Source organism: Gymnodraco acuticeps, unplaced genomic scaffold, assembly GCF_902827175.1.
Source record: "Gymnodraco acuticeps unplaced genomic scaffold, fGymAcu1.1, whole genome shotgun sequence".
Classification (NCBI taxonomy): domain Eukaryota; kingdom Metazoa; phylum Chordata; class Actinopteri; order Perciformes; family Bathydraconidae; genus Gymnodraco; species Gymnodraco acuticeps.
In genome coordinates, this window is record NW_022990490.1 from 225,902 (window position 1) to 245,695 (window position 19,794).

At 41.6% G+C, this 19,794-nt stretch overlaps 1 protein-coding gene across 1 annotated transcript in view; it reads left to right on the forward strand.

Annotated features, from left to right (window-relative positions):
- Positions 1-207: 207 nt before the first annotated feature.
- si:dkeyp-72e1.9 (syntaxin-binding protein 4) overlaps positions 208-19,794 on the forward strand; it is a gene marked incomplete at its 3' end in the record, with an annotated part of 99,408 nt that continues 79,821 nt past the window's right edge. The window contains 3 exon segments of the mRNA XM_034226477.1: positions 208-493; positions 9,930-10,003; positions 16,293-16,388. Coding sequence (XP_034082368.1) covers positions 447-493; positions 9,930-10,003; positions 16,293-16,388 — 217 coding nt within the window.

A 19,794-nucleotide genomic window follows, 5' to 3' on the forward strand; every position in this document is an offset into this window, starting at 1 on the left:
ATACTTTAAATTGTATGTAAAAAAAGAAAGACAATTGAAATGCTGCAAACATTTTCAATTCATTGCCAACACATTTTTATATCTAGTAAACCATTATTACATACTAAAGGACTAATGAGGAGATGATCTATGGTGCTGATCAATATCCAATAATAAATCAATGTCAGAACAGGACATTGCTTCCTGCCAATGAGCCTCCATTAGCAGGTAGCCTGAGCTGGAGTCCTCGCGTGAGCCGAGCCTCACCGAATCGTTTCCAGCGCGTTCTGCGCCCTTTTCATTTTCGGTGACTTTGGTTACGTAAGAGATTAAGAGTGTGTGAAGGTGGAGATGTTTGGAGCGGACAGTTTTTCTGGCATTAGGCTGCCTGCACGCACACACCATGAGGCTGCCTACTAAAGGCTGAAGCTGGAGCCTCGTTCCACCGTGCGTCCTGCACCGTCAACATGCCCACCTTTTCAGTCATGTATAAAGGAGCCGTCATCATTAGCAGGTAAAAACATCTCGTGCGTGAGTGTGGGGGGTGTGTGTGTGTGTGTGTGTGTGTGTGTGTGTGTGTGTGTGTGTGTGTGTGTGTGTGTGTGTGTGTGTGTGTGTGTTTTGGCTCGCTGCTGTCTTCACCCTGTGTTAGTGTGGAGTGTGTTGGTGTCGGTGCTGGAGTGTTGTTTACAGCAGCTGTGTGGAAGTTACAGGTAGAGGCAGGGCCGGTCTTTGGCATAGGCGACATAGGCGGTCGCCTAGGGTGCCAGATATGGGGGGGGGGGGGGGGCGCTGCGCTGGTAGTTCTGGGAGGGAAAACATTTTTTGTGATGAAAGTGGGGGATGTTGGCTTGTCAGGCGCCCGCAGCTCACAGCCAAAGTGCGAGTGAGCCTCCGAGCGCATCGGTACCGCGGATTGTTGTTGGATTGAGACTGATAACTACAGCTCAGTGAGGTAAAGGACTCTGAGTGTTTAGATAGTTCACTTTAGTTATCTCAGTGAGTCCCAAACGGTTTGGTCACAATTTATGTTAACACATATTTCCAAGGCACACTTTTATAATTATTAGGATAAATAAAAACAGGTTTTAAATCATTCCAATGTATACTCTATAGACAGTAAACCAAAAATATCGTTTAAAACTGGAGATATTAAAAAAAATGCATGAATAAATAAATGTTAACTAGGTAAAATAAGATATGAATGAACAACAAAAATTAAATAAGTTACATTTATTTGTTATTGGCTATGGTAGGTTATCGGTTATGTTTAAAGTTGTACCCCCTACTGTAGATCTAGTCTTAGTAATTCTGCTCAAAGTTCACCAGATTGAAGCATTTTACTTTAAAATGTCTAGGACCGGCCCTGGGTAGAGGTTCCCACATGTGTGATGTTGATGTAGGGGGACAGTTGGGGGAATCTGCCGCTGGGTCGGTGGAGGGGTAAACGCGGTGCTGCGCGTGATGGAGTCGCGTTAGTGTCCAAATGTGTTCCATGTTGGAGTGCACAGTAACCAATTCTATAAATTCACGTTTGTAGTAAAAACGTGTTAAAGCTCAGGAGAGTGTTTATTTCTGATGTTTGTTCATCATTCCACACACATAGAGCTCCCCATCTGTTGGTGCGTGCACAGCGACACACAGCTGTTTGCCTACGCATCACTTTAATCATTCCGCGGCTTACAAGCAGGGTAACTTAAAAAATGTATTCCGTAACAATGATTTATTACCTCTAAAAACAATGTTATTAGTAACCTAATCTGAGTATCACAATATAAAGGTAATGTAACCTGATTACTTTCCGTTACTTTTGAATAAATGCAATGTAAATAAATTAATGCTGTCAAAATTATCGCGTTAACGGCGGTAATTATTTTTTTTAATTAATTGCATTAAAATATTTAACGTATTTAACTCATGTGCAGAATGGCCCGCCCCATACATCCCACCAGTGGCAGCACCAGGGTATGGCTGGGGTAGGCTACACCCATACCAAGAAATGGCTTAGCCCCACCATGAAAAATGATGTTAAAGTAAGCAAAATAAAGTCCGCTAACTCGCGCGGAGTAAATTGCACAGACAGCAGTTAGTAAGATTGATTTCAGCAGCCACTTGTCTGGAAATACCGAAGACTAGAAACGGTTTTGAAAACTTTTGTCACGTAGTGATCGTCTTCTCAATAGAACATCTTTGATAATGTCTTCTGCCCAATCAGAATCAAGATAACGGCGTGGTGTTGTTGCAGGAAGTCCCGACGGAGAATACTTTTGCTGTAGTACAGGTAACACATAACTGGTACGCAGGTTATGTGCGTAATCTAAAATGCGTACCGTCACTTGTGTCACAAAGCGCATTTGCGTACCGACGTACTTGTGAAGCTTTTCCAGAAGGCGGTTAGATCACCGGACGACAGAGTCGGTCTCCGTGTGCACAGACAGGGCTGCTGTTAACGTCGGTCTGTTCAACGGAATTGTGCCAAAACTACGCCAACCGGCTGCGGAGGGAGACTCCCCCCCCTTCACTGGAGAACTGCGCTAAAACAGCTGATCACAACGTTCACACTCTGTGGTCACGAAGTACTCCACTAGCCCCACCCCCTGTCGACTTTCCTGAAGTACTCCCCCGTTGATAGAAATCAACACGTAATGAATTAAGACCCCACGGTTTGATGATTGATAGGTGCTCTCTTTCATTTTGACACACAGAAAAAATGTTACAATAAACATACATACTGTGTTAAATGGATATATCCGCCTTCTTTCATTTATCTTTCCATTCCCACAACAATATACATAAAGAAATTACATATTTCGGACATAGTTCGAATGGTGATTAATCATGATTAATTAATTTTTAAGCTGTGATTAATCTGATTAAAAATTGTAATCGTTTGACAGCCCTAAAATAAATACAAGAGAAAACAAAAATCCATAAGATGTTTGTTTTACTTATGTTAGACAACAGAGAAACGTGACCCTAGAAAAGAAGATATTCAGGATAAAAAATATTCTGTTTTTAAAGGAAAATCCGACTTCCATTAATTCAGGATACAGGCCAACTATTAATCACATGACCACATAGTAGAGTTTAGATAAGCAAAACATAATGATAATCAGAAAATGCTAAGTTTTTGTTTTATACATAGAGTATTAAGATAATGTGGGTTCAGCTAGACATTTCCAGTGAAAGCATTCTTTAAACTGAAGACGTGGGACTCGTTTCAGTTGAGAAGGGTTGTGATTTAGGCTAGTGTTCACAAGTGCTCCCTCCACCAGAAGGATCTTTCCATTGGATTTTGGAATATTAAAAATAATAAGATTGTTGGCAAACACATTTTTGTTCAGCAGGATTATCTCCACATTATAAACACCACTTTGTACCAAATGAAAAAAAAAATTATTTAGCTTTTTAATTTAGCTTTAAAAAAGCTAGTGTTAGTCAATAAACAAACTACATCCTGAGGCCTGTACTACGAAGCAGGATTTGCGGTTAGCGAGGTAACTTCAGGGTTAACTCTGAGTTTCCGGTCCTACGACGCTGGTTCACTTCTTACCAGGGTAGATCTCCATGGTAACTTATGCGGAGCAGGTTTGGTTCCAGATAAGAGATCAACTCAGTGAAAGCACCGCTTGCTGACCTCAGTGTGCAGAGTTTAAAGCTATCAAGTCATATTACAGGATAAAGGAAATACAGTTTAAACTGCCATATGCAGGGAAGACGCCGACGTGTCGCACTTATCATTAATATCCAGGGCCGGCCCTAGACTTTTGGGGGCCCTAAGCGAGCTTTGGCTTGAGGGGCCCCCCTCACTCTAGCGCGTTCTCACCACACACAACACACACTTTTGTCTTATGATGTTAGCATAAGCACACATATTGTATAAATAAGCATGTAAACACTGTGGACCTAACCTCCTCTAGGGGGGTCCTCGCCTCCTCTAGGGGGGTCCGGGGGCATGCATCCCCGGGAAGATTTTTTTTTATATATTGAAGTTAAAAGCATCAATCTGGTGCACTTTGAGAGCAAAATGAAGAGATCTATGGATACATCTCTCAACACTCATATGAAACAGAACTGTAAACAGATTTTTCTTTATGGATATTTTACAAATCACTTAAACTGTATTCTTGTTTTGTCATATAGTATCTCATAACTGTTTTTCATTTATTCTCTCTGGCTGTCCATATCATAATGTTCACATAGAAACTAGCTGTCAATAGGAATATCATTCAGAAGAATTATAATTTCTTGCAAAAATCTGTCACAAAAAGAGGTTGCACATTTAAATTCAGGTGTTGTTATGGCAACGTCAGTGGCCAAACAGCCACATTTACTGCTGCAAATATGTTCAAAAATGCTGTCAGCACATAAAGCAGTGGCAACTATGCCACCATTTCAGCTGACTTTTTCTCAGAAATACTGTCACATAACATCCATATATTTCAGTGCTAGGTTGATGCTTAGCTAAGCTAACTATGAAACACTTTAACTGACAGGACTCAGGATCAACGGTGTACTGTAAGGTAGCTTCTAGCTTCATGTCGAACACTGACAGTAAGTCAACATTTCCCAGAGAGCTATCTTTGAAATCACCAGGTAACGCTAAAAAACATTACATTTAGATTGTATGACAAAGTGTTTATTTAATATATCTGGCTAGCTATAGCTACTTGCTAACGGTTTAGCCTACCACCGTGATTCAAAGTAACGTCAATGTAGCTGTAATTTATGCTTTGCTTACATGTTCGCATAACTTGGAAGTTTACTGACATTTACATACCTTGTTTACCTGGCTCAAGTGGTGGCTCTGGGGTTGTTGTGTGAGCCACCACTTGAGAATTGTCGTCTTTTTTAAGAAAATGTTTTCTTATGTCCATCTTCAAAAACTCTGAGTCCGACTGACAGTTTATTTTAAACATTGTCACAGCTCACAGGATAGGTACCTGTCAGCCAATAAGACAGATATTTATTTCCATTCAACTCTCTGGTTGGTCAGGGGGGTATACTACGAAGTAGGATTTTCGTTTAGCAAGATAACTTCTGGGATTTCCGGTACTACGAAGCTGGTTCACTTTTTAGCGGGCTAGATCTCCATGGTGACTTATCCTGGAACCTAGTCTGTGCTCCGAAGCCGGATAGGTTCCAGGATAAGAGATCAACTCAGCGAAAGCACCACGCCTGCTGACCAATCAGAGCTCAGTGTGCGGAGGAAATACAGTTTAAACTGCCGTTGCAGGAAAGACGGCCGGCAAAAATCACCGACTGTGTGAACGTGAAAATTAATAGAACATCACCACCCATCTTCAGAGCAATCTGACTATTATAACTATTATACTATTAGGCTATGTTAAGAAAGCTTCATTAAATATCTGCCACAACATAAGTAACCGGATCAGAGTAACATTAAGTACAGTCCGCGGCATATCACATCATAATGTATCATATATTTCCTTATCTGAGTCAGCTGAGCCGTATCTGGCCGTGCAACACTCACAGTGTCACATACTGTATGCAGAAGTATTATTTTAAGCAACGCATTAAGTTGACGAAACACTCGAGTCAAATGTAATTAAAGTCAGATCGTGTCTTAGACGGGGCAGTGATATCATAAACCTGTTAATGTACGCATTCAAACACTTGTTCTGTTACCAGCTGTATTCACCTTGCAGGTGCAGCTCTGTGGCTTTTATCCTGGATAATGTGTTTAAGTCATGGATGTTAGGGCCCCATGAGTCATAGTTGACTTTTCATTCAGGAAGTATGACGCTGCGCTGTCAGTATGCTTCTCCATGTTTGTGATTGGTCGAATGCTCCAGATACCACCCCTTTCATGTGAACGCGCACCTTACTAGATAGGACACGGCTGGCTTGAGCGATCCACTTGATAACCCGCGTCATAGTACCGTTTAGCGAGAGCGCGTATGTTTTGGATTATGCCAACCGGCTAACTCAAACATATCCAGGTTAGGTTGAACCAGCTTGGTAGTACAGGCCCCTGGTGTCTTGCCTCTGTTGCATTCACTGAACACGGGAAATTACAATCCTGCCGTCCTCTCTTGTGTCATGATGAGGTTCAGGTAAAGCACGGTTAATGTATTATATTATTGACTCAATAATATAATACATGACTTTGAGAGTAGGCAATCTAGGCATATTAACACAATTAATTAAACATACTTATCACAGCGACGGTGTACTGAGATTTTTTTTTTTTTATTAAAAAAAAAAAAAAAAAAAAAATTATTTTTTGTTGCTAGGGGGCCCTTAGTGGCTGCGGGGACCTAAGCGGCCGCTTATGTCACTTAATGGGTCGGGCCGGCTCTGTTCATATCGCATCATAATATATCATATATTTCCTTATCTGTGTCAACTTCGCAAGCCGTATCTGGCCGTGCAACACTCACAGTGTCACATACTGTATGCAGAAGTATTATTTTAAGCAACACATTAAGTTGACAAAACACTTGAGTAATTAAAGTCAGATCCACTCGTGTCTTAGACGGGGCAGTGATATCATAAAACTGTTAATGTACGCATTCAGACACTCTGTATTTATTTATTTTTTACCAGCTGTTCTGTATTCACCATGCAGGTGCAGCTATGTGGCTTTTATCCTAGATGATGTGATTAAATCATGGATGTTTAAAGTTTAACTTCTTCATATTTGTCTAACATGATAGTTTACTTTTCATTAATGAAGTGTGACACTGCGCTGTCAGTATGCTTGTCCATGTTTGTGATTGGTCAAATGTTGCTAACCCCGCCCCTTTCACGTGAACGCGCTCTCAGTCAGAGAGAGAAACCCTGGCTTGATTTACCGAGTTGATAACCAGCGTCGTAGGACCGCTTAGCGAGAGCACGTTTGTTAGGGTTAGGTAAGCCGGGTAACTCAAACATATCCAGGGTCTGTTGAACTGGCTTCGTAGTACAGGGCACTGGTCACATGGCTGCACATCACCACCGCTAAGCTAAAGGTGGCTAATGTTGGGCGTGATGACGTTTAGTCTCATTTAGACACCAGTGGGGTATTTAATGACGTATTTTAATTAAACATCTTCAGTTTTTGATCAGAAAAACAGACCTTTTTTTCAAACATCTTCCCTAAAACACCTTAAAAAAATGGAACAGAACTGGACATTGTAAATTGTGTATAACAAAAATAACGGTTTATTGTACACAATGTACATTGACATGTAAAAAAAGGGGATGTACTGATGTGGGCTCTGTCGTTATGGATTGGGCTTCATTGGGATCATGTGACCAAAGAAACTTGAGCTAAGATATGTTGGGATGTGTATGTCAAGATAACATTAATGTTTACAATAACAGATTCTCAGGATACATTAACAACATCTCACAGGAATGTGTCTACAGGTCATCAGTGTGAATAATGCTCATCCTGTGATCAGACTTTAGTATTCAGTATTCTGCGTGTTACCTTTTTCAGGACGTCTCATTGGTTCCCTGACAGCAGTCTGTGGTTGCTATGATGCTCCCTCTGCATCTGAAATATAAAAAATAATCCTTGCTGTTTGCTTGGCAACCAGACAGGGTTGTGTAATTGCTGAGATGACATAGATCCAGATTTCCAAAACATTATCACAATAACCTCTAAATTTGACCAACTAAGTGTTGCTAATTGTACGTAGAGGTGTGCTCTGGTTTATATTTTATTTGACCCCATCTTTTGTAGTGTACATTCCAAACAAATCAATGTTTATTTGCTATTTGAGCAGATTGATATGATCTATAACACAATTCATACCTTTACAGTTTGCGCTGCACTATGTAATATTAACATAAAATAAAGGTATTAAGGTATTCACTTTATTCATAGTTACCACTAAAAGGTTAAAGGGCTACTGTGGTGTTAAAACCTTCTGAAGAGAGCGACTGATGATCGTTTGTGTCCTCTAAATATTGAATTACACAACCAAAGGAAAAACACTAGGGGGAATCTTCAAGACGATTGTGTTGTATAAATTAGAGGACTGTGCCAAAAGCACAAACACGTATAACTGGATTAGTGTTCAGTCAACTGGACGCAGGAATCTCAAAAAGAATCTTCCTAATGCGGCTTAATTAGGAGGTAAAGAATACTCCGAATCTGTTCGGGTTGCTCTTGCTTCAGGTCCTTACACCACTCAATGTTTCTCTCACCATCACCATCATCCTCCAACAGCTGTTTTTAGTGCTCTGATATACCCACTGTACACAAACTGCTCAGCAGCTAACAGCAGACACACAGTTAGAGCTGTGCAGCAGCAGCAGAGCGGCCGATAACCACCCAGAATATTTATGGTACATCACTATTGTGTTAGCAACTGAATGCAGCCCCAATAATGGGTGCAGTAAAGCTGCTGTAAAGATCTCAACGCCTCACCTGTTTGCCAAACGCTTTGTCCACATTAGTAATTTATTTCCTAACTGATGAATTCATCTTGGATATGTTTTTAATTGATGTGATTTTGTAGTGTTATCTTATTTAATCTGCAGGGATAGCTGCTAGTTTCTTCATCTTCTCTTGAAGATAAACGGAGATGTAGCAGATGGGTTATATGTCACTGTTATATGAGCTTTGATCAGTATGCCTACAGACAACATGAGTCATATCAGGTTGTATGTTCCCATCGTCAAATAGGAGCCGCAGGAATGTTTAATATCAGTCAAAGTTTTATAGTAACAGCTGTGGTTTAAAACACAGGGTTGATGCTGTGAAATTGATGGTTTTCCCAACATAATTACTCAAGATAATTAAGGCAAGGGAACTATTCAGTTCATGATTTGGGTTCAATTGGCACATCAGGATATGAAAGTCTCACACACGGACAGACGGACGGACAGACAGAGACAGACAGACAGGTGGACAGACAAGCAGACAGGCGGACAGACAGACAGACAGACAGGTGGACAGACAATGAGACTAGAAAACTAACAAATATATATATATATATTTGACAGATTTGTATCTTCTATTTTGAGATGTTTCTATTTAATGTTTGTTTATTTAACTCCTTTTTTTATTTTTTAAATGATGTGTAAGTGGACCCTCGCAGATGGGGGTACTGCAGCCCCCTCAGCACCCCCCCCCCCCCCCCTTCCCGCGATGTCTCGCTGTCTCGCAGACCCCACGCAGCAAGCAGGACATTAACCCAGCTCACACTGTCCGCTCCTCGAGCCTCAAAGGGCGGAGCAGCGAGCCCCACAACGTCCCGCCTACATGGCCCCCAGACCCCACGCAGCATTCTCATCTGTTTGTCATTACTGGTGTCATTTTCTGGTTGCTAACAAACGCCATTGTAACACATAAACACTGATGTTCCGCTGTAACGGTGGTGGACTCATCAGAACAGAGTGGGCGAGCTGACCAATCAGAGCACAGTGGGCTCACAGGGAGGGGGGGGTGCAGGAGCTCCAACAAGCCGTGTAGGACAGAGTGAATACACATACTATACAGAGATGTGAGTTTGGAACATTGAACAATATAAATCTATTCTAGTAGAGCTCAACAATGGAATTATGATCAGTAGAAATGGCCATGACATGGGACCTTTAAAGTCAGCCCAGCCTGACTGCTGCCAGTGGAAAGCAGACACACTGGGCAGAGAGAGAGAGGGGGCACAACAATTTTGACACTCCTGCTGAACGAAGACACTACAGACTCAACCTGGGTAGAATAAGTATGCAGTCTAGATTTAGAAGACAGATTTGGTTTAAATCTTACAACGTATGCCAACCATATGTGTCCCCCCTCCCACCTCCCCCCTCCTGACTCATCCAGAGCAGTTGTTGGAGAACCTCTCAGATCTTCTATCACTGAGTCAAACTGCTCTCATGATGTCACGCCCTGACTGTGCAGCTGAAGGCTCTACTCTGTGAAGGAAAAACAAGTGAAAGCTTTTCAAGTTTAGTTTATGTTGTACTTATTTTCTCCTCTCTTCCCCCGACAGGACATTAATGGGTCCATTCGGAGTAGACAGAGCTGTTCATTCCATGGAGTTCACTGACTGTGAGAATGGCCTGGGTAAGTAGGGTTTTTATTTGCTACGGAAGCCATGGATACAAGGAATGACTGATCAAAGGAAAATGGGTTTCCTGCAGAACATAACATACACACTGAAAACGACACTGCTGCAGGGAGAACATGCACTCCACACAGAAATAAAACATTAAACCCACACTGATGCAGAGAAAACATGAGTCTTACACAAATCAAACACTTGGCCCTAAAAATGATGAATCAACACCCTGAAGCATGGCATCTGAGAGTCTGTGCACATTTGGACATAAACCAGAGCTCCAGGCGTGCATACCTTTAAATTAGAATGATTTGACAGCAGTCGTTCATCCTCTGACATACAAAGCACATCGCTGCACGAGGCTGTGCACTCTGTATGGTCCAATGATTAACATTCATTTACATTCTCATCTTACATTAAGCAAAACATACTAAAAGTTAAACACATTAGCTGACACCATTCAGCAGATACACACATCTCACTATTCAGTCAATGGTGGTTACACTCAGGCATTATTCCAAATGAGCTAACAGGTGAGGCACGTTTCACATTACACACTCCATATAAAACTTGTTTTAAGAATAAATAGAATATAGATATATTATAAGCATCACTGGCTTCTTGCAGTTCCATCTACAATATACATTCGTATCAACACTTTTTTACAACTTCTCATCAGAATTGGTACTGCAGCTGAAACAATAATGTAGGCATGTCACCATTTGAGAGGGGTTTTTCACCTGTGCTGGCAGGGGGGCTGAGCCACTACAATGAGAGGCTCAGCCTTAGTGACATACATTACACAGTCATGTGATCCATTAGGCTGTAATCTATTGTTAGTGCATACATATAGCTTTAGTGATGCTTTGAGTCTGAAGGCCAGAGCCTCACACGGTCCTGTTGCTCACTGAACAGCATCATAGTGAGGAGATGGTAAATGGACCCTTTTTTTTATGGAAATATTTTTGTCTTTGTCCTTCAGTTTTTTTTGTATGTGTTACTTTGTCAGAGCACTTGTTGGAGAAAAGGGGTATGGCATGCAAACAAGATCACATGATCATCTTAAATTGTCAACAACATGTAGTGTATCTAGCCAATCCTCCTCCACTATCTGGCACTGGATTGGGATTCTGAATAGCTGGAATGATTGAAGTCGTTCTCGTAAAGGGATTGTCTCTGCAGAGTAGGTTTCCTTGTTAAGTCTCAGTGTGTTGGCCTGCGAATGGAAGTAGGTCATGAGGCAAAGCCCTAACCCACTTAACTGAGCTGGGTTAAGGATGCTGCTGTTGTTCCATCCTTACTACACGTTGACACCCCCACGCTGTGCAGCTCTGCCTACGCAAGCACAAATACCCCAAACCATGAATACAAGCTAATACCCTGCTCAAATGGAGGATATATGAAGTGTACCCAGCAACAACTGACTTGTTTAGCCTCCTATCTCATTTTCTATTTTTAAATGTAAATTATATATTCATCAAAAACGTATACACAACCCTAGTGACTTTTTTAGGATTATAAAACAAACAAGAGGAAATGCATGCCAAAAGTGTGTCTAATAACAATGCTACATCTGCATGAATGCTAGATCAAGGACCAAGATGTGTTAGTGTAGTAAAGGTCGAAGGGAAAGGTGTTGGGGGGGGGGGGGTGAAAGCAGCAGACAGGTGAGAAGTAAAGCAGCTTATAGTCATGCGACTTGTGTACACACTGTTCCAATACATGGAGCCTAAAGACCCCTGCACTGCAGTGTGTGTTCACAGAGCAGTGTGTGTGTGTTCACAGAGCAGTGTGTTCACAGAGCAGTGTGTGTGTGTGTGTTCACAGAGCAGTGTGTGTGTGTTCACAGAGCAGTGTGTTCACAGAGCAGTGTGTGTGTGTGTGTTCACAGAGCTGTGTGTTCACAGAGCAGTGTGTTCACAGAGCTGTGTGTGTGTGTTCACAGAGCAGTGTGTTCACAGAGCAGTGTGTGTGTGTGTTCACAGAGCAGTGTGTGTGTGTGTTCACAGAGCAGTGTGTGTGTGTTCACAGAGCAGTGTGTGTACAGAGCAGTGTGTGTGTGTTCACAGAGCAGTGTGTGTGTGTTCACAGAGGTTGTTCACAGAGCAGTGTGTTCACAGAGCAGTGTGTTCACAGAGCAGTGTGTGTGTGTTCACAGAGCAGTGTGTTCACAGAGCAGTGTGTTCACAGAGCAGTGTGTTCACAGAGCAGTGTGTGTGTGTTCACAGAGCAGTGTGTGTTCACAGAGCAGTGTGTGTTCACAGAGCAGTGTGTTCACAGAGCAGTGTGTGTTCACAGAGCAGTGTGTGTGTGTTCACAGAGCTGTGTGTTCACAGAGCAGTGTGTGTGTGTTCACAGAGCAGTGTGTGTGTGTTCACAGAGCAGTGTGTGTGTGTTCACAGAGCAGTGTGTGTTACACACCGTGGCACCCCCCCTGCTGTCCCTCTCAGAGCACAGCACAGTCTAATCTTGTAGTCACTGCAGCCGAGCTGTTGCTCCTCAGCATGTGGGCGAGGGTCCATGGTCATCCTTTAAATACCAACTGTGTGGATCAATGGAACACAGCCACTGGACGGAGATTCTGAAAGTGGAATTTTCACTTCTCACTAGAAATGTAATCAAAAGCATTTTAATGGAGGAACTATCCTACAGTTTCGGATTTCCCATAAAAAACAAGTCGGGTGTCCGCCATGTTTTTTTTTCACTCAAAATGTGAACAGGAGAGGAGATGCGAGTCTTTAATATTTACACCGGCTGCTTTTGCATTAGTATGATGTTTTTCTTATCAGATGGTAGGCGGGGGGAGGAGAGTGCTTTGAGGCTGAACAAAAGAATAAGAGTCTGTTTTCCTCAGAGAAGAGTCAGAAGGGAGGGAGGACCGAGACAAGGAACTTTATAACCCCATTCTTCCAACAGGCCATAATTAACATGCACCACTTGGCTCCAGAACTAATTAGTGTTAGCATTTTGTGAGTGAGGTAACAGGCCGGCAGCAGCTCAAGGTTCTGAATGTTAGAGAAGAGAGCCTCCAGCGCCCAGGAGCCACAGAGATACTACAGTGTGGATTCTGAGTACAGACCCGTGTTGGTTTCACTGTTATAAGTACTACAATATTGGATGTAAAGTACATGATGAGCCATATTATGCTTGAATTATTTCCCCACAGTAACTCTTCTTTCATTTACTGTGTCTTGTGGCCGACAAGTTCTCGTTCTTAGTTCTCGGGAAATGTCCCCACCACTTTTTGAAACGAAAGATTTGGTATCAATTTTCTTTTTAGCCATACATTGTTTCAAATATTCCAAAATTAGCTTGCACCACATTTAACTAACACACAAATGGGATTTTGAGAAAGTTGAACCAGCACAATAAAAAAAACATGCTTTGCACTGTAAATAAAAACTTTCTCCCTCAGCCATTTCTAAAATATCCCAGAAACCGTGCCAACTTGACGGTGAATAACACCCATATTATTATTTTTTACATCCATACACGTTAAACATTGACACAGACTGTCAAATGATTGAATCCCACAGAAACCATGTTAGGGTCAGTGTGCCATTTTTTAACAACTAGCCAATCTCACCCCCATTTCATTTCCTAAAATCCCATATGTGTTTCATCTGAGTTCAGTCTCTGACTCGCTGTTCTCAGAGCAGCAGAGGCTTGGCAGGACAGATCTCTGCTGGGTAGCTCAAAGCAAGGCCCTCCTAACTTCACTATTAACAAACTGTTACGTTCCCTATTGGGCTAGGGGAACCAAAGGGAAGCGACACAACCAGAGTGGTATTGGTATTAATTATAAGTGGTTTTATTATAAAGCAAGGTGTAACAAAATCGAAGGCAGGCAGCCTGAAACAAACAAAAGGGGCCAAAAGGGCACTGGTTGACAGATAACCAAACTAAGGGAGGACTCAAAAGGAGTCTAAAGGCATACAGGGAAAATAAATACTAATATACTAAATAAAGAACGAAACAAAACCTCACTTTAAAAGTGGTACAGACTAACACAGGAAATATATACAAAACACACAGCTAAACTAAAAGGCAACAGTCACAAAATCCTAAACTACTCTACACTCTAACTAAGCTACTCTAGACACTACTAATCACACAAGTTTAACCACAGTTAACAGAATTCTATTAGAGCAAGTAGCGAGAGGCGTCTGTCCACATGTCAGAGCCTCCAGAGTGGTGATAGTCCGCAGCCTTTGTACTCCTCCCCAGCAGCTGTGCGCCGGCTGTGCGCGGGCTGTGCGCCGGCTGTGCGCTGCGATTGGACGACGTCAATCCAATCACCATCTTCAGAGGCGGACCAGGAGATGGGCAGCCAATGATGTTGGGCCTACCACACAGCTAATTTGCATAATCACACACACGCACACAGCTGCAAACAATCCCAGACAGATTAAGGAGCAGACAAACAGCAACCGTAACATAAACTGTCACTTTATAACTCAACCACAAAGACTACACATAAAAGTAGTGTAGCTACACTGTAACCACAACTCTAAAACCAAAAATACACGTGTAATCATGAGGCTTATCATGTAGAAACAACTAGTAAAAAACAGTTATTACATACATAGTATATTTAAGCAATAGCTCACGACAGGCCATGGTATATTGCTTTTATAAAACGGTTACCAAGTGTGGCAATATGGAAGAAAAATAGACACTCTAATTTAAATAGTTTGTATTAGTAAATAATGATATTCAAAATAAAATAGTCCCTCCGTTGCCTTATTAGACAGAGAGCGTTGATCGATTATTTAGCTATTTATTTACATTAATGTGTATGTTGCCGTTTATTGTGCACCCACTGAAAACCTGACCAGCATCAGTAGCATGGCTTACGAGGTGACTTGTACAGGTTGAGGTTGTACTCGGCTGTTGCTTGGCGTGGCGAGAATGTTGCTCCACTTTCTCCGGTCCCCGAGATTGGGCTTCCAGTAGCTCTGGAGAGCTTTCGCACCTGTGGCCACTAACGCTCATCATTTCTCTGCTTTCAAGACCCGCATCAGAAAGCTTTTGAATGGTGCTACTTTTCCAGTTGGTCTACCTGCTCTTCACGTAGCTCTGCATGTCGTCGTTTAGGTGCTTTCTGAAGATAGGCACTGCTCAATCCACTCCTCCATAGTAAGGCCACCCCGGAGGTCCAAGTTAAGTAAGGGATAATATGCAGCGAGGCGGTCATTATGGGTAAAAGAACACCCGATCAAAAATAGTCCGTTGTTACTGTTTGAACTACGTAGTAACGGCAGGAACTGCTTCGATAGTGTTTTTGCAGACCTTTTTGATTACAGATTTTGAAAACATCGTTGCTTGCTTTAAAAGTAGCACAATTCATGATGTCAAACCTTGGAAAGTATCTAGATATCCCTGCCCTAATGCCAAAGGAACTGCACACTGAATATGTGTTGCCGTTTGATGTCTATGTCAGGACCGCTGCGTAAAAAGGAGGTTTCTGCCCCGTTACTTCCCCGCTGTTTTCTTGTCCCAGCCCAACTGTATGCAGTTAAATCGACCAGACTTCTTTCTGCAGATGTGAGCGTCCTTAACAACGGCCAATAAGTCCTTGCTGCACATTATCCCTTACATGTTTCCATCTTAAGCTTTGTTAGTTAGTTAGTTAGTTTCCTAACGGACGTAACGTAACAGCTGTAACGGTTGTAGCTTTTCTCAGACACGGAGGGATACTCAATCAATCAATCAATCAATCAATCAATCAATCAATGTTTATTTATATAGCCCAATATCACAAATGTTACATTTGTCTCAGTGGACTTCACAGTTTGTACAGAATATCAGTATGACAATACGATATACAGACTTGTTGTGAAAAGTAACTACAATTCTACCCGTGATATACGCTCATTACATCACGGCTAAGAACCAATCAGATTGCTTGATTTGACTTGTCCGTTTTATAAATATATATGTACTGTAGTATATTCCGTTACAGTTGTGATAGGTGGGGGCGTTTAATGTAATTACATATGTATTTTGAGTGTTATTGTGAAGGTAAATACTACTCCAGAAATGCCCCTGACATTCCTCTTTTGTCAGCAGTATGCCGATATAACGTCAGCTGCAGTTAAATGACCTTCCCCTCACTCCCCTCAGCTCACAATATTTAAAACCCCATCTGCAGCAGGTCATTATTATACATTTATAATGTAATTAGCATTTGTTCTGTTTTGAGTTCACCAGAAAAAAGCTTCCTTGTGTCATTTATCTATGATTGATTTTAAAATAAGTAAAGTAAAAGTGCCTTGTTATTCCTCCAAACAGGGATCAAAGTGATTGGTGGAGTGAAGGAGCAAACCGGAGAGGAGTTTGGAGTCTACGTCAAACGGATCCTACCGGGAGGCGTCGCATCCTACGACGGTAAGAGGTTTGACCTCGGAGCCATCATAGATTCACTTTATTGATCCCAAATGAGGACATTGCTCTGTTAGGAATTACAATTACAAGGAATTACACATATATTCAAAATAAACAATATGTTGAACAGTAAGTATATACTTATTATATATATATATCTTTAGAGTATCACTATCACTAAGTCAGCATACACTATAACAGAACAACCTACTAACATTTAAACACATTGCTTATATTATAAGTCTGTGATGTAAATGCATATTTTATATTTATAAAATGCAACGAGGTACAGTGTGAGAACAATATATACAAATACATTTATTATGGTTATTGAAAGGATGTGCTGTCCCTGTGAAACTGCTGCAGATCATCAGCTGGGGGTCCGACAGAACAAGTGTTTGAATGCGTACATTAACAGGTTTATGATATCACTGCCCCGTCCAAGACACCATCTGACTTTCATTACATTTGACTCGAGTGTTTCGTCAACTTAATGTGTTGCTTAAAATAATACTTCTGCATACAGTATGTGACACTGTGAGTGTTGCACGGCCAGATACGGCTCAGCTGACTCAGATAAGGAAATATATGATACATTATGAAGTGATATGACTGTACTTAATGTTACTCTGATCCGGTTACTTATGTTGTGGCAGATATTTAAGTAAGCTTTCTTAACGCTAATGTTATAATAGTCAGATTGCTCTGAAGATGGAGGTGATATTCTATTAATGTTCACGTTCACACAGTCGGTGATTTTTATCGGCCGTCTTTCCTGCAACGGCAGTTTTTCTGTATTTCCTTTCTCCTGTAATATGACTTGATCGCTTTAAACTCCGCACACTGAGCTGATTGGTCAGCAGGCGGCAAGGGCACCGGAAGTGGGGGGGCCAGGGGGCCATTGCCCCCCCGCTTTTCAGCCCTGCCCCACATTTTTGCAGCGGCGGATGCCGCGGAACACTGTACAAATCTCGTTTCAATAATTCCCCTCTACTCTAAAGTCGCATCTAAAACGCGATCTGATCTAGCACAGCTGATCTGTGTATTTTGTTATTTTTGATTGTTATATTCAATCTCATTAGCTCCAGGCATTTGTTAAGCTTGTAAAGGGAAGATGACAGCTCGCCTCTCACTCGCCACTCTGCTCTTCCGCAGCGCCGCTCCCCCTCCCTCCGGCTGAAATTATGAATGTAAGGCGTATAGTGATCATAGATAACACGACAGGGTCCGTTACAGTTTGTTTTTATCTGGTTTCAAATAAACAAAGTCTTGGCTTTCAGAATATTAAACTTGTTTCGGCAAATTCAGATGATAAACACAACTTTGAAGCTTCGGCATAATTACAAGCGGAGATCGGAGTAACTTAACGTCACAGCAAGCATAACAACAGCCGGTGTTTCTCGTGAGTGTTTTCCCCGGGAAACAAACACAATACACACAAACGCAAAAATAAACAAACACACACACTCGCGATCTTCCCCCAGACCAGTAATCCAAACGAAAATATCTTCCCTCCGTAGTATTTTGATCATTTGCTCCGCTAATCAATCAAGGCCTTTTTCTCAAAATGACGACTCGGTAACAGTCATTATATAAAGTGACATATTTCACTTAATATTTGGAGAACAACAACAATCCTGATATCATTATAAAGCTAGGAATCAAAATATGTCTTCGGGTCAATGCGACTGATTTCGATGGAGCAGGTCACTTTGCATTAGGTAAAATAAAGCAGGCAGACATAACAGGAAGAATATGTACATTTTAACCCAATCAAAAAGGACATTGTCACACCATTCAAATGTATCCATGTCAATTACAGCCAATAAAAAAGCTTAGATTTGTTACGTTGTTTACTTTATTTGTTATGTTGTTCTGTGTGTGTCAGCCATTAACCTAGATAGAAAGAATAGATAAACTTGCAAACATGTCAGAAGAACCAGCGCAGAAGAAAACTAAATACAGTCAATCTAAACTTAAATGTAACAACTGGAAGGTCACATCCCTGACATCCACATCTCCGGAGCCTGGACCTTCTTCAATCATAGAAACAGGCTGGTTCCGACTGCATGGAGGTTTGTTGTCGGGACATTGAGGCGGGTAAAGCTGTACAGCTAACTGTCGAAAAAAAGGAGACCGCTAGATTATTTGGGCAAAGAGAAGGTACTTCAACGCAGAATGGTACAAAAACAGAGAGTGGTTCATTATTTGCAAAACCACTAAACGAGCCTTCTGTGAAATATGCAGATGTGCTGCTGTCAAACGGCTCGTAACTTTCTCAAAATGTGGAGATGATAGCTTTGTAAATACCGAGTTAATAACTGGAAAAAGTGCCCAAGCCTCCTGGACAGCCACGAAAAGTCTCATTCCCACAGAAAGTGTATTAAAAAAAAGTGCGCTTTCTTCAGTCAAACACCAGTCAACATACAGCTTGTCAAACAACAGCGTATTGAGCAGGAAAAAAGAAGAGATGGAATGATGGAGCAACTACGCTGTCTGCAGTTTCTAACCCGACAGGGCCTAGCAAACAGGGGGCATGCGGATAAGGAGAGCAGCAATTTCCAAAAGCTAGTTGAACTCGTTGCTGAGAAAAACCCCACTCTGAAAAGCTTCATGCTCACCGGGAAATATGCATCACATGAGACAATTAATGAACTTATACATCAAATGTATCTGGAGTCTCTCACCACTCTATTAACTGAAATTAAAAGCAATGCAAAACACTGTGCAGTTATTGTGGATGAAACTCGCGATTGCTCCGGGTTGTCTCTGACTGTACGATGGTATACGATACGATATAGTACTTTATTGTCCCCGTAAGGACATTTGTTCTGGACTCCGTCCTGCAGCGGGTATCAGCTGATTATGTTGTCCATGAAGACTTCATAGCAATGTGTGACTGTCCTAAGACTGACGCAGAATCAATAACCCACTGATAAACTGCGATGTTAACAACCTCATGATAACCTCATATGTTTTTAATTTAGGATCATACCTGTGTTTAGTCTAGAAAAAGGTAAATGTGTGCATTTTATTATAAAGTTGTGCATATTTACAGACTGTTGCAAAAACTAAGAAGCTTATAAACATCAGGTTTAAAACTAAAAGAGCTTTGAAACACAATGAAAGATGTTTGGAGTTTTATTTGAGTTATTAATTTACATTTTTTTGTCAAAGAGAAGCTGATTTGAAACCGTTGTTACATACAGTTACGGCATTTCCTGTTTCTGCCGGAGAGAGGGGAGGCCGTCCCAAAGCTTGCTGCTGTATTTACTCCCTCCATCTGACAGGAGGGAGCCTCATGTGTCACTCCACGGAGTTCACTCCGTCACGGAGGGAGAGTGAGTAGGGCGTGGTTTGGGATTGGGCCATACACACGCACTTTTTTGCCCCCCCCCACTTCTAAAAT